The 15579-nt window shown below is 42.5% G+C and overlaps 1 protein-coding gene across 1 annotated transcript in view; it reads right to left on the reverse strand.

The window, feature by feature from the left end:
- Window positions 1-13163, reverse strand: part of PTPRF (protein tyrosine phosphatase receptor type F) — a 254311-nt gene extending 241148 nt beyond the window's left edge. Inside the window, exon 1 of the mRNA XM_080624134.1 lies at window positions 13061-13163. Within this exon, the coding sequence (XP_080480260.1) occupies window positions 13061-13145 (85 nt within the window). The 5' untranslated portion in view covers window positions 13146-13163. The remainder of the gene's footprint in view (window positions 1-13060) is intronic.
- Window positions 13164-15579: the final 2416 nt, after the last annotated feature.

A 15579-nucleotide genomic window follows, 5' to 3' on the forward strand; every position in this document is an offset into this window, starting at 1 on the left:
TAATCAAGCCCAGGTATCCAGCCAGGCCTAGGAAATGTCAGGGTGGCCATTAGGATTCCACACATCTCAATTTGAGAATCTCCCCAGTTCTCTAGAAGGTGCAAAGCCTCAGAATTTTCTTAAAGGTCAGAATGTAGAATGGTTCATCATTAAATTCCCCTACAACGCACCCTCATGCAGAAACAAACCATGCAATGTTCCTGGGTTTAATTCTGTTGACAACAGATTGTACATATTTTAAAAACGTACCGCTTAGCAGCTGTGCTGCCAGTCTGCAGAGTTTGCATATAGAGCTGTGATATTACCATACTCTGTTATTCATAACAGGCAACAGACTTCATTCTTGGTCTTGTGAAAAATAATTGCAGTTTGAAGCCAAAGTCTGACTGCAAAAAACACCCTGACATAATGGCCAGAGTTCCATGGAGCGGGCTGCATCTTGACTGAAATCAATTCCTTAAAAAGACAAATTTCCTCTGGCCTCTTTTTGAGAAAGCTTTCCAAGAAGTCCATGGCTCTTATGTGAAACCCAGGCAAGAAAAAGCTTAGGGGGGCAAATAGCTTTCTCTTATCCAAAACAAATACACAGCGAGTTAACCATAATCTTTTAACATGAAGCATGAGGCGCTCTTATCTCATACAGTCTTGGAACTCCACTTACCAGACTGCAGTCCATCGGTTGATGTACAGTTATTCATAGGAAGAGTAGCTACTGGAAGAAGGAAAAAACCTTACACGCTTTCTTTCCCACTACCATTGACATTAAAAGCATACTACAGAAACACACTTTTTAATACATTTTGCCTTTCACACACAAATAGGCATCAAGACAGATTTTAGTCAGAAGGTCTTACAGCATCCTTTGCAGTTGTCCCCAGAACATTTTTTCCTGCCAGAAGCCATTTCAATGCACCCCTCAAGGGCTGCTGGTCATTGTGGCTCCAGAAGGTAACAGCAGGCAGCATCGTTCACCAGCAAGCAGACCTTCCAACCTGCTCTACAGCAGCACGTGCTGTGTTACAGAGTCTGGCACAACCACAACTACATTAGAAATACCTGACAACCACTGCAGAAAAACAGAGACATTTGGTGCTATGACAGAGACAGGCTTTTGAGCAGCATGGCAGCAACCACTGCATACGCACCAAAACTCCACACCTTGCTGCTGCGGCTGACTGGCCAGCAAAGCTCCTGCATCCGTGACAGTTCAGATACAGACCTCTCAACATACATGCAGTGGGGCAAAGTCTTAGGGCAGACTACCTACAGATAAACACATACAGAGAGACAAGAAAAACAAACCCTAAGTACCTATTGCAATTTGCAGACCTGAATTAACTGTATGGCTTCGGAAGATGCCTTCTTACATCGTGTAACAGGCAACTGAAAGGCTTTAGTCAGTATACAGAAGTGAGCAAAAAGACAGCAAACCTATGAGGGTTCATGAGGAAACTACATATAAAGGATGTTTTGTAAGTCTCATTTTTTAACAGCATAGTCTCTCCTGTGCTGTCCCCATCAATTCATTTTGGGGTGAGCTGGAAAGTCAGAGAAGGGCACTAAGGAAGACTAGAGGCCTTAAAAATACTTTCACACAAAGTTACAAAGACAGAAAACAGTGATTTTCACTTGAGTGGAGGATGAAGGAGGACAGGACAGAAATACCGGGTGACTTAAGAGAAGACTGGGAACCTGTACCTTCCTGGCTCACAAATGAAGAGACTAAGAAATAATACTGGCAATTCAAAACCTGTATAAGGGAACACTTTCTGTTTGTACGTGAGATTCCAGAAATTCCTCTGGAAATTCAGTTCGGTGCTCACCAATCCTCCCTGTCAGCAAACTTTGCTTAGTGCCTGACCTGAACTTCCTATATGCAGTTTAAAGCACATTATTTCTTCTCCTAGCACTGATGGAGAGGACAGACTTCTCAGCTAGTCCTTCCATTCTGGCAGCGGGATGCTCAAGATGAGATGTTGTTTCATTAGAGGCCTTACCAATGTGAGCAGAGTAGAAAGACTATCTGAGGTGTCTTCAAGGTGGCACTCCTCATTTCTTCATATCACTGTGATGTTCGTTCCTCTTGAAACAGCGCGGCATTGTTGACTGCTGTATGCTTTCTGGACCATTATCACTGCAAGACCTTTTCTGTATACCAGCTGTCTAGGCAGTTGTGTCTCATTCTGCATTATGTAGATGATTACTCCTATTTTCAAACATCTATCCACATTTCTCCTTATTGACATGGATCCTTTCAGACAGTTTCTCTAATTTGTAAAGACCATTTTGAATTCTAATGGTGTCCTCCAACAGCCTTGCAGCTCTTCCCAGCTTGTTGTTGCCTGCAAATTTAATAAGCATGTTCTCTATTCTATCAGAGAGATCATTACTGCAAATGCTGAATGCTACCAAACTGCCAAATACACACCCTATGAGCAGATGTTTCACAAGAAAAAGTCTCATAGGGACCACCAAAAGCTTTACTAAGGATAAATGACATCTACTGCTTCTCCATTCACAAAGGCTGTTATCCTGTCGTTAAAGAAAATTAGATTGATCTGACCTTGACAAATATACATTGAGCCGTGTTCCTTTGCCCATGTGGCTATAATAATATTTAGAGTTGTTGCAATTAATAACACTTTACGGAAGCAATAATAAGAGCCCAGTTTCTTACAACAACTTCTATTTTGACATAGGAAATGGGAACTAACTTGGGTGGGATAAGAAAAGACAAGAGCATGGGATCTTTCTTTTTCACTTCCCTGAAACACACGGCATTTGTTGGCCATCATGGGAGGCTTATGTTGGGGCAACTCTGGGATAAACGGACCCTGAGTTTGACACAGTGCAGAAATTATAATAACACAAAATAATTCATAGTCTCTTCCTCAATTTGACATAAACCTGGAAAACACCATGTGGAATGCTGCATGTTACTCTTTATACGTTATCTGTATAATTCTTAAATTCCTCAAAATTACACAGGAAGCTGCTCTCACACAACACACTACAGATTAAAGGCAACACCAGAAATTTTAGCTAAATTTGCCTCAGAAAAAGATGCTTTATTTGTAACAGAAGGCTGCATGTCTAACTGGAGAGATTTTGAGCATCTTTCAAATTAGATGTTGAGCATAGATGCTGACTGAACAGTACAGGGATTCTGTATTAACACATAAAAAAAACCCCAAAATCATACTCTGCCCCTAGGATAAAGGCACACAACTCTGCAGCCATAGGAAGAGAGATGTATCGTAGCATTTGAGAAAAATAACCTCAAACTTAGGCAGTTAAATATGTTAAATGTTTCGTGTATTTATAAGGCAGAATCAAGGTTCAACAGGCAGCACAAGAAAGACAAGTCCAAACCCTTGTGGCCTTCAGTACAAACACGGAGCAACTTCAACAAAGAAAATGCTCTGTTTGCACAACTGCCTCAAGAAATAGACAAACGCACTAGAACACAAACTCCATGTCGATGTGAATTAATTCTCTCCACATTACATGCTATGTGCTGTAGGATCTGGAGGACTGCCTCTGCTGTGCACCTCTGGATCTTCTGAAGGCTAAGAGCAGCCCTGGCTATGCTCACAGACTGAATATATAGGCAATTTAGTTACCCACAAGCTCAGACAGCATCCTTTACTCACATGCACTTAATGATTTAGCATGAAATCCCCTTTATATTATTTAGCAGCTTATTTTTCTATGGGTCACTCCCTTCCACAACTCAAGTTCCATTTTCTCTTGCCTGCTGAAGCACATTTGTGGTAACATCAGATGTTTTCGCAGACATTTTAGACTTGAGACTTATGAATAACATCACAGTTTGTTTTAAGCAGTACAAAAGTATTTCTCCACTCTCCTTGTTTTTAAGAGCACTCAAAGACATTTTTTTGCAGAGATCCAACAAACAAACGTCCAACCCATAAAATGCAGCCCCTCCAACTTGAACTTTGGCTGAAAATCAAGCAGGGCACATTTCAGCCATTAAACAAACTCGTAAAATGCTGAAAACAACAGGTTATAACGAAAGAACTTTGTGTAACCCCTGATAAATTGTGTGTAATGGAGCATAAAAAAGTATGTTGAAGTCTATATACAGCATGTATAAATGACAAGTCAACAGGTCCATTACTTGTTATACCAAACAGGAGCAAAGGGAGCCTTTCCAGCTTCTGGACTACCCTCATCGTCCTCCCAAGAGCTGTACTAAACCCTTTGTAGTCAGCATGCCAAGAGTAAGAACACTGTGCCAGGATAAGACATCCCAGTCCTTTACATGGGAATATGAAAATATTTTCTGTTTCCCTCTTCAGATTGTACTGATTTCCCCCCTGATACTATGCACTCCTCCTGCTTAGTAAATGTCCTATAAATCTTGTGCATTCACCACATTTGATAAGACCACTTCTATAAGGGTTTTCTTGCATCCTGGAACTGCTGAAAGCTGCTCTTTGATGCTAAACAGGATTAAAATAAATAGTCATCTTCTTCCCATCAATATTTTAAGAGTTTTTGACATTTCACAAGATTTTTACCACTCAGCACTCAAGTTCTTCCAATGAACCTTCTCTCTTGTAAAAGAAACACTAAGTACAATATACCTACAAACAGCCTTCTCAATTCCAAGCTCTGGGGTTTTTTTTCAAACACAAAGATCAAAATCCTTTCTGAAACCAATGCACGGCAAGCTCACATTTACCTCAAAAGAGAGAACTTCAGTTTCAAGTTTGAAAACCAAGGAAAAGCCATCTCTGCCCTACATACAACCCCACTACAAAACCAAGAGCTTGGTGACACTCACAAATCCCACCCACACAAGCCACTGGGTCCTACCTGCTAGGCACAGCTGTGCTAATGCCAGGACTCAAAATGGTTATTACAAATGGAGTTTTTCAGGGGCAAACGACCTACGTGAGTAAAGCTGCTGAGTATTTCCTGGCCTCTTTAAAACCCCTTTTTCAAAACAACCTTTAACAGAAGTAGCACAACAACAGTTGCAGTAACGGCTGAAGTGAATTTGGCTAAAAATAAATCCAAAGAAAACACAGAGGTGTTCTACACTCTGATATCTAAGTACAGAGGCTCAAGACTCATTTTCTTCTCCACCCCACATGGCAATTAACTTGCAGGGGCTTTTATTACTCACCTTTGAGGTAAACCAAAGTCATCACATGTAAAGAGAGTTTATAATAAGGGTTTTTTTAAAAGCCAGCAAAAGCAAGCAAGAACTGCTGAGTGCAATCTTCTTTTTGAATCTGCAGTACTAACAAGTGCTAACAATGGACTGATTACTGTCCTTTCTTCAGGCCATGGCCACTTCCAGAGAGCCCAGTATCAGCTCAAGTAGAATAACTGCACATAGCAGAGCCAACCGAGCCCAAACTTCTTCTTGACATGGAGACTTTATCCAGAGTACCAACTCAGAACAGTCCCCCTCGATGCAATGAACCTCTGTTGGAAAATGGTGGCATTTCCATTTGCTTTTGGTTTTAACCAGGTGCTATCCCCATGTCTCAATCAAATTTTACAAAATAAATTCCTGGAAGTTGTACTGTTAATTTCTGGAGGGAGAAGGGGTAAGGGGGGAGTAATTCATGCAATGAAGTGCCATCAGAAAAGCACAGCAGGGCTGCAAGCTCATCCCAGCCTGTACTACATGAAATGGAATATGTTCTGTAATTATTTCTTTTTAATACTATGTGAGTGCCCCTTATTATGAAGGCTTAATGTTACCATGCATCAGAGAAAGCCCAAACGAAACTGACATTCAAGGCAAGGTCTAGCATTGCAGGCTACAATACATACACAAATGTAAAGCCATTGTACACTATGAAATACACTTTGGTTTAATTCAGTAATCATGCATCAGTAAAGTGTGCAAGGCAAAAGGCATTTCTATGTCTTAAAACTTTCAGTAAGTGCCCTACAGTGTTTTCACAGCAACAAAATAAATGAGATTTGTCTTCGGCATAGACAAAGCCCCGATTCTCATAAGGGACTAAAACCAGCACCCAATTAAAAGTACACCACTGCTTTTCAGCTACTGAAAAATAAAGAGAGACATCTTACCAGAGAAAAAGCATCAGTGAACAGATGCCTTCCCCACCGCACCACCCCCCCCATTTATAAACCAAATATGTTCATCATCAAAAAAGACTGACTGACATTTTGAGCAAACAAATTTCATACTCTCGGTTGTTCACAGAAATGAGCTTCATCATCTTATATTACAGTATCATTCTAAAGCACTGATGTAATGAACAGATAATCAAAGAAACAAAAAAAATCCCTATTACCACTTCATTGCCTTTTACAACTGCTCAGCTAAAACACTGAAAGGCTCCAGCAGACCTCCTACTTTTCATCCATCTGACGTCAGTACTGCTAGTAGCAAGCAGCAGCACAGCAAACCATATTATTTTATCAGTTTCCTGACACTCCTTTCCATCTGCAAAGAACGTTACCATCACTACTATAGGATATTTTATATGTCCTTACAATACAGCAGCCTCTGCAAATAGTCACAACTGATTAACATCTGGGAATAAATACAACTAACTTGCAACTAGATTTGGAAAGTAAAGAGTAAGCTTTACTAAGATTGGTAGTCAGCTAGTAACAGCAAGGGAAGATTACCTGTACAGAATGACTGGATGAGCTGGGATCCAGCAAAACACATTTTAATGTACTTAGGGGCAGATATTCATGAGCAAAAACCCAAACACACTAATGAAATAGGAGCCTGCATCCTGGGAATCAGAAGGATCAGCTCAGAAAGGGATTCAAAGGTCATTGTGGAGGACCGTGTAACCAGCTCAATGCTATGGGTAAAAGGGCTAAAGTGCCGTTGTATTGCGGCAAGATGGGGCCACTGTGCTTCTTGGTCCTGGTCCCTTGACTTTAAAAAACATACTGAAAAGTATGGACAACTAGTGAAGAACTATAAAAATTATCTCTGATCAGAACAATCAAGACCAACCCATTTGAGTACAACGAAATGGACAAACTTTCAGCTTGTCTGACTCGTACACTCTAACTTGCTTCTCAGGGAGATTGCATTAAATAGCAGGAGTCTCCAGCCTAGCTGACACAGGTTACAACATCCAGCGTCTGAACCCAAAAATTGCATAAACTAAGCTTGAAACAAATACAGATTTTTAGAAGTAATGATTACTTGCCATTTTTACAGATCAGATAGGAGATGGGTAAATTCTCTACCATTTAGTCTTCAATTCATTATTTGACAGCCTCCTGAAGGCTACATGCAAGCTCATCCACAGCTGTTAAAAGTAGATGCAGAAATTACTAGCTGAAATTATATGGCTTGTGCTATGCAGGTCAGAGTAGAAGACTACACTGGTCTGATTTCTGGCCTTAAAATCTATGAATCTACATTGAAGGCAAAATTTTAAGCAGGTATTTTTACTGTTTTCCGTATCACCAAGCCATGAAGCACACTCTCCCTCAAAGAAAGTGTATTAAATATGTAAGATGCTCAACATTCGCTACTGTGACAGGTAACTTACATGGACACTTAAACATAGGAACTGCCTTGTGATGGCAAGAGAGTAACTGTGGCTATGCAGCTGCATCTGAGTGATGTGAATGGCAAGGGAGACTGCTTAGTCCTAAAGAGCAGCACCAAGGGGGTTAAACAAGGAGCCAGGGTGTAGAGGCAAAAGTCAGAGCTTACACCATGGTCTTCATGCAAACTGTGGTCTTCATGACTCCAGGATGTCCCTGGAGACTGACAACATCCTCGAGCTGTCTGAGAGCAAAACCCAGACCGAACTTGTCTGAAGTTGCTACACCACAGCAGCCACCACTCACTGAAGGCTAGGAGACAACACCAGCAAAGGATCACTATGTATATATATATCTGCTGTTCTTACATCCTCCATGGGTCTTTGTACTGACCATTGCCAGACAAGGGATTTGGGGCTAAGCAGACCTTTGACCTAGCACTGATACTGATTGATGAATGATGGTGGCTTTAAAAAAAAAAGACAAATGATGATGCTGTGACCTGTTGTAGGTAGCTACCCAAACAAATTCACATCCCTCCTCCAAGTGCTGGAGCTAAAAAGGGCACAACTATAAACACAGAAAAATCTGTTGTCTATACATAGTGTGTGCTCCCACAGCATCCTTGATGTTTGCAACATTCAGTCACAAGCAGGCAGCATTTAGATATTTTATGGAAAGCTGCAGGATCCATTTATACCTAAATTTTATATATCTGATAGGTAAGGACACCAAAAATAAAGCTGCACGATAACTGTGGTTAGTATTTCAGCCTGTCCCTTAATGATGCAACCCCAATGCCTCAGGTACAGGGGTTTTCCTAAACAATATTTTACATATTCTTTTCACTGATGGAATCTGTGAAGCTATTCAAGGTAGAAGTGCAGAAAATTAGTATTTACCTGTGCTGCAATACCTGGATCTGATCATATCAATGACACATAATCACCACATGCAGCGTTCGGGGAGAGGCATGCAAACAAGAAACCAGGAAGCAGAAACAGATGCAAGGCCACAGTGGAGAAGCCTCAGGTCCAACTTTTGGGATGGGACTCTACTTCCCATCCACAAAATGTCTGTTTTCCAGACTTGCACAACAGCAAGTGTGTCTCACAGGGTGGTCCGGAGCAGCTGTATTTGGAGCTGAGCTGTGGCTGAGGCATCGTTCAGGTTACAAAGCAAAGAGCAGCTGAACCAGGGAGTCAAGCCTGCCACAATACTCCCGGGTCTGCGGAACACAGGGCAGTGACAGCAGGCAGCAGAGCTGGGGCACAAGGAAGCCGTGCTCTTCTATCCAAAACCTCCAGACAGCAGTTCAGGTGCAGTGCGAAATCGCTGGCAAAACAGAGCTCACTGAGAGCTGTGTGTCTAGAATGGCCATCAGTGCTCTTCCCAACCTTCAGAATTATCAACATCCCACCTTCCTATTTTCTTTTCTGATGCACCTCCTCAATCCAGTTAGCATCCAAGTATCATGGTCAATTCGAAAATAAATGTAGGTCTGCATGAATCACAGAAATAGTTGGGTTGAAAAGGACCTTAAACATCATCCAGTTTCAAGCCCCCTGCCATGGGCAGGGACACCTTCCACTAGAGGAGATTGCTCCAAGCCCTGTACAACCTGGCCTTGAACACTGCCAGGGACGGGGCAGCCACAGCTTCTCTGGGCCACTTATGACATGTATACCTTTTGGATATAGAGCAACTACCTCTTACAAAGGGCAGGGCAGCCTTGAAACGCTTCAGAGTTAGGGTCCTTGCTCAGTGGAGATGGTGAGAGCCAGAGACCTGCTTTTATCAGCCCCTGCTCACTGCTGCAAGCTTCCCCTACCCCCTCAGACAAAAAGCCAAATTTGCTCTATCCTTAGAAATCAAAAGGTGCAAATTGTTTGTTTACCATGTATCACTTCACAGGTAGATGGCCTAATTCTGCCTTAGTTCCTTCCTTCTACAAGGTCACTTTTGAAGTGGTTTTCTTCCTCAAGCCCTTTGAAATTCTGTGCAAGACACACACACAAGATCTGTTTCAGTTAGAAAAGACTTTGGATGGGTCACCGAGTCTCTTCCTTTGGCTAATGGAAGCTGTGCCCAGGACTTCAAAAACAAAGCCTGATTTTTAAAGAAAAGCAGCCAACAAGGAAACACGCTGCTGATGATTCCTGATGACAGGATTGATTTTTTCCTGTTTTCTCTGCATTTGGTTTCAAGAGGGTTTTTTTTTGTTGGTGGTGGTTTTGTTTTATTAGAGTAAATGACACATTTCCACAAGACGGCAAAGAGCACCTTTTAGTTGACAATCATACTGAACATTAAATGAAATCTGCAAAGCCATTTTTCCCCATGCACAATCAGAAGCTGACAGACAGGGAAGCACAGAGAGCATTATAACAAAAATAGCCAAGGAAAGCCAAAAAACCCCACAAGCGAGCTGAGGAGAAGGTGTAAACCAGCGATCCTGAATCAGCTCTGAGCTGCTTTAATGGAATTAGGGTCACCCTGACAGAAACACAGGCAGATCACAGAGAAAACTTAATAATTTCTTCCTGCAGCATGTAAGAGCTGGGGAGGATCTGGAAGTGCTTTCTGCCAAATGAGCACTGCTGCATTCACATGCATGTGCCCCTTCCTGCTCACCTTCACCTCTCAGCACCCCACCAGAGTGGCCAGCACCCACCACTCCCATCCCACTGGCAGAGGGGCACCCAGCAAGCCCCTCTTTTTCTGACACACTGCCACATGTTTAACCTTTGGATGCCCCTTCAGTTCCTCAGCGCTGACATTATTCACATCTCCCATGAACTCAATTCCAGGAGAGGCATCGCAGTGCACGCCCAGCGCTAGTTCCGCTAAGCGATACATATTCAATCTGGTTTATCTCAGGTGTTAACATCCAGCTATCTGCCAGCTGCCTAATTGTCAGGAAGCTACAGCAGCAACGCTGTGTTGTGACAACAGCAACTCCAAAGCCCAGGCAGAGAACGTGGGGAAACCCAGTTGTGGATGCTCCTGAGCACCCAGTCATGAGGCGCCTGATGCCAGGGATGCAGCAGTGCCCATCCCCAGCCCTCCCTTCCTTGCCCTCAATCATCACTGTTCCTATAAAAAGCAATGCTGGAGACTGACTCCAGGAATTCCAGGATAACCCTATTCCAATTATCTCACTGCTTTTAATTGGGGAACTGTAGGACTGCTTTGCAGATAAAGAGCCTACGCATCCCTACACTGCCTCTAAGCAGCACTGCAATGGGAAAAGGAAGAATCACAGTGAAATCTCAGGAACAGCCATATTGCATCAGGATTCCAGGTAAACAGTCTTTGACTGGAGATAACAGGAAACTTAGGGGATCAAAAAAGGGAACAGGAAGCATATGGGGTGCTCCTTTAGCAGCATCCCTCTCCAGCTTTTACAGTAAGCTCCAGTGTGCATATGTGATCACACCTTCTCCTTGCCCTTCACTGCTATCCTGAATTAGGACTCCTCAGTGCCATATTCACTCCTGTATTTGCCCACATGCATCACTGATGGTAGGACATGAAATATGCAGGGTTTGGGGCTGACTTTTTCCTCCCCCCCTGCAGAGGCACACAGCAGGCCCTTTCACACACCTCCCTGCCACTGAGATGTGGTGGCAAGATTCAGTGGGGTAAGATAATAAAAAAGCTGTAAGTCTCTAAAATACACAAAGTACTTTCCATCATAGGAAACCCTATCCTATGGATGTTAATCCATGGTGGCTGTGGTAGTTAAAAGATCATTGTCCTCTAGATCTGCCTTCCAGATTAGGAAGAAGCAATTCAGTCTGCGCCAGACAAAAAGGCACACATACAGATCTGCTTGCTTCTCAACATGGAAGATGTGTCTCCATATCTGAGACACCAATATTTGGATCTGGGCCCGTGAAACAGAGCTAGTTTTGTTAAATTTAAGCATGTGGAAGTATTCTACAGCATTAGCAAATCATGTCTCCTGCAAGTTGTCCTCAGGACAGGAACTATCCTAGGACATCTCAGGCTCCACCAGCTTCTGAATACCAGATGGAATGATGCTTCTCTCCTTTGCAGGGGCTAGGATAGAGATAGCAAACCTTGGGGAATTTTTATACAACTCAGAATATTAAACATATACCTCTCTGTGTCAGACTCCAAAATGGGCTACAATGCGTAGAGAAAGTGATCTGAATAAGCATCTTCCAGCAGCACCAGCAACCAGGGAAGAAAGCTGAGGAAGGAGACAGCAGTTGCCCCCAGTGTAACTGAGCAGCTCAGACCCATACAGACTGCGTGCTGATCTGCTGCCTGTGCAAGTCATCCCTAGCGACAACAAAAATAGTGAATTTGTATCTTTCTTCACATCCCCCTTCACTCTTCTCTCCAGCTTCTCTAAATTTACTCCTTCCCATTCAGTCAAGGACATTTAGGACCCCCAGTCTGTTTTTTCCACTCAGCTGGGCTCCTACCAAAATGAATGAAGATTGCCTTCAACTTTCACATAATTACATCTTAATTATAAGACTGGTGCCTAAGCTGGAGTGAGAAGCAGATGGTTGGGGGCAGCTCAGGAGACGCATCACGGTCACCTCTCTGCTCCGACTCAAACATCCCAGGAGCCCTGGGTGCTTTCAAAGGCATGGAGTGTTCACAACTGCCAGAGCCTGCAACAAATGTGCAAATGTCTGAACACTGAAAAGCTGGTTCCTGCTTAAAATAAAGGGGATAGAGGGCTGCACAAGTACTTGGGGATAGCCTAGCAAATACACACAAGTTACAAAAAACTGAGACCATGCAAAGAACCCAGAAGGTTTCTCACACTCTGCATAACTCATTCACTGAGAAATTCCTACTCTGAGGTATTTTCAGCAGTCCACCATCAGCCAAGTCTCTCTCCTTTTGCCTGTCCACAACTGTTTTGTGCACAGTGGTCTCCTTGGCCTATATTGCCCTAACCAAAGCCAGTCACAGCAGAACTGCGAGACTATCAGAACAGGCATGGACACACCACCTTTAAAGCATGACTACAAGGAAACATTCTACTCCAATTCTGCTGAGATGTAGCTGTAGGAGAGCTACACAAGAAGGTAAAAACTCACACCCTTTCCCCAACAGCTCTCAATCACCCACTGACTCAGGAGAGATGTCTCAATACTACACAAATTACAAGAGCTTGTAAAAGAACAAGGAAAATAAAGTAACAGAGATTACCACTTCTCTGTTCCTCTGCCCCCAAGTTTCTTTACTCATCTGTACATGTTAGAAATCAAACTGTCAGGTTTTTGATCTTGCAGCTACTACGGAAACTCTTCCTGCGCTTGAATAGATTTTTCTGTCAGCCTAGTGCTAGGTTTTAGCTTTTTCTGTGCCCCTTTCACAATCATACTGTTTATCTGCATTATGCACATCTGAAAATAAGAAATTTTGAGGGGGTTATCCCTTAGTCTTCAGTGTTTTCAGTACAAGCTAATAAGGTTTAATACTTGTTGAAAGAAATTTTGCAAGGTATTCAAGCTTTCCAAAAATGAATGTTACTTACTGTCTGCTCCTGCTAAAGGCAGCATCAAGCAGCAGAGGATGGCTGCTGGCACAGTGAGTACTGGGATGCAGAAGTTAGGCACCATATTCCAAAGTAGAGCAAGTCCTCTTCAATCTGAGGCAAGTGGTCAGTACATCCAGTGTTACAGACACAGAATCACTCCTGCAAACCAAGAGAGGAAAACTATGAAACATAACACACAGATTAACTGCCGATATACCAAACTACATTGTAAAGACAGTTACAGATACTTTAAAAGTGAAATTTAACTGTTTTTCCTGCTTGAGCAGTGAAGCTCCACACTGATGTCCCCTAATCCAATAAGCTGTTTTCAAGGATCACAAGGCATAATATGCATGCCCATCTCCAAGTTTATCTTCATGTCCAGCCTCCATTTTGGCCTATTAATACATCCTTTAGTTGTTCTTACAACAAATAGTTCTGAAGTTGCATGTTACAATACAAGTGCTAGTCTTAAGCTTGTGTAACTCTTCCTCGTCCATCTTTCCAACAGAGACATGACTGCATATGTTTGTGGTCAACTATGTGTTAAGCATAGCTTGGCACGTCCAGCTGAGCTGGTGCACACCAGACAAGTCCTGATGGGTCCAAGCAGGAGAAACAGAAGCTGAACTGAATCAGCTGCCAGTTCACAGGGCTGCCAGAGACACAGTAGAAAGTTATTAAGAAAAATGTCTACGAAGAAAAGTTTTACCCAAAGCAAACATCTAAGCTTCAACCTCCCCAAACCGGAGAGAACTGTGTAAATGACTGCGGATTGGATATTCCTTCTCCAAAACAAAGCAAATTATCTTGTAAGCCAGCTTAACTCCGGCATTTGCTTGGATGTAGAAATACAGAAAATTCCTTGAAACCCAACCAAAAAAGGCAGTAAGAAAAAATGCTATTTTGGTACATCCGTGTTCTTCATCTTTTCATGAGAATATACTGACTTCACTTTCACCTGGCAGTCCAGGGTCTGCCTGTTAAGATTTTAAAGGAGCTAGTGAGCCCCATTTCCCTCAAAGGAACAACACTCAGCAGGGACAGGAGCTCACCCTTTCAGTGCTGGGCGTCCCAACACACGCTCAAGAGTCATTCAGAAATTGATGAGATTTCTCTTCACTAACCTGCAAAAGGTTGCTGAAAGTCGGCAACACTGCACTGACACTGAAAAACTCTCATGCTGGCAAATGCCAGCCCAAGTGGACTCCGTGAGTATCCTTGAAGCAAAGTATCTGCAAGTGTACAGGCCATGCACGGCACAGTCCACCGCTCATACTTGTGTTGGCAGATGCTCAAGACTGCTCTAACAAACGTATTTTTGCATTTAGCTACATTTTTGGAAGAATGGGGTTGGTTTGTTTGGTTTTGGTGGTTTTTTGTGGGTTGTTTTTTTTTTGAGAACCACTGTGTTTTTGATGGAAGCGAGTATCACACGTTAGGAACACATTTACTTCTGACAAAAACATAGTGCTCAAAGAATGGCAGCAACCACAATGTGGAGGGAAATCCGCAAGCAATCTCAAGAGAATCCACCTAAACAAATATTAAATGTTTACACTGCCTCACACTAACAAACAGCAGATCACGATTCTCCTCCATTTTGTTACTGTATTTGCACAGTAAATCATTTCATGTGGTATATCATACAAGACAGAGAAATCCTTTTTATGCAATGTCTTCTACAGCCAAGACATCTGAAAATACTTTACAAAATAACCTAGTTCTAACCTAGATGTGAAGAGAATACTGATCATCTCATCCTGCTTTTATTATCTCATTGAGAAAGCATAAATCCAAGTAAGCTCAGCAGCCAGATTCTGAACACTGCAGAAGAGGCTCTTCATATCAGCCGCACACTCAGTTCTCTTTGTTGCTCTCCCACCTCCATATTCTCATTCATCTCTTGCCAAACAATTACTAAAAGCACCATTAACACGCCTTACACTGCAGAGACAGATACAGATAGTTGTATCTGTATAGCTGCATAAGCTCCATTCCAAAGGGAAACTCTATTCAGTCCCCAAGCAGTTTGCCCACTGTTAGCCAGCTCTCCAGATACGGTCCACATGGGAATGGGAAGAAGTGCCTGGATTAAGAATGAAGATTATGTTTCTAAATTCTGCATGTACAGAAAGTACTAATTTGCACAGCCCAGAGAAGCGAACCCACTGAAGTACACTTTAAGCAGCATTACATCTGGCTCAACAGCAGCCAGAATCTTAAGAGGCTACTCTTCTTGGGATAAGAGAGAAAAAAAACCCCAAACTACCACCAAGGGTTGAAATTACTGTGTCAGAACTAATGATGTGTGTCAAACTCTTTCAGCTTAGGACAGAGAACAAGTTTTACAGGTGATGCTGAAAACATCTTAGGCATGTATCAGACCAGATTGGGGACGAATAGCTTTCAGAGAGCTTTTCCTCTTTCATTCACTTCCATTTACAACAAAAATGCCTGGTCTAATGGTATATCTTGAGTGCAGATTGCTCAGAAGTCATGTGAATGGCACCTCC

The sequence above is a fragment of the Psittacula echo genome (genome assembly GCF_963264785.1).
Source record: "Psittacula echo genome assembly, chromosome: 7".
NCBI lineage: Eukaryota > Metazoa > Chordata > Aves > Psittaciformes > Psittacidae > Psittacula > Psittacula echo.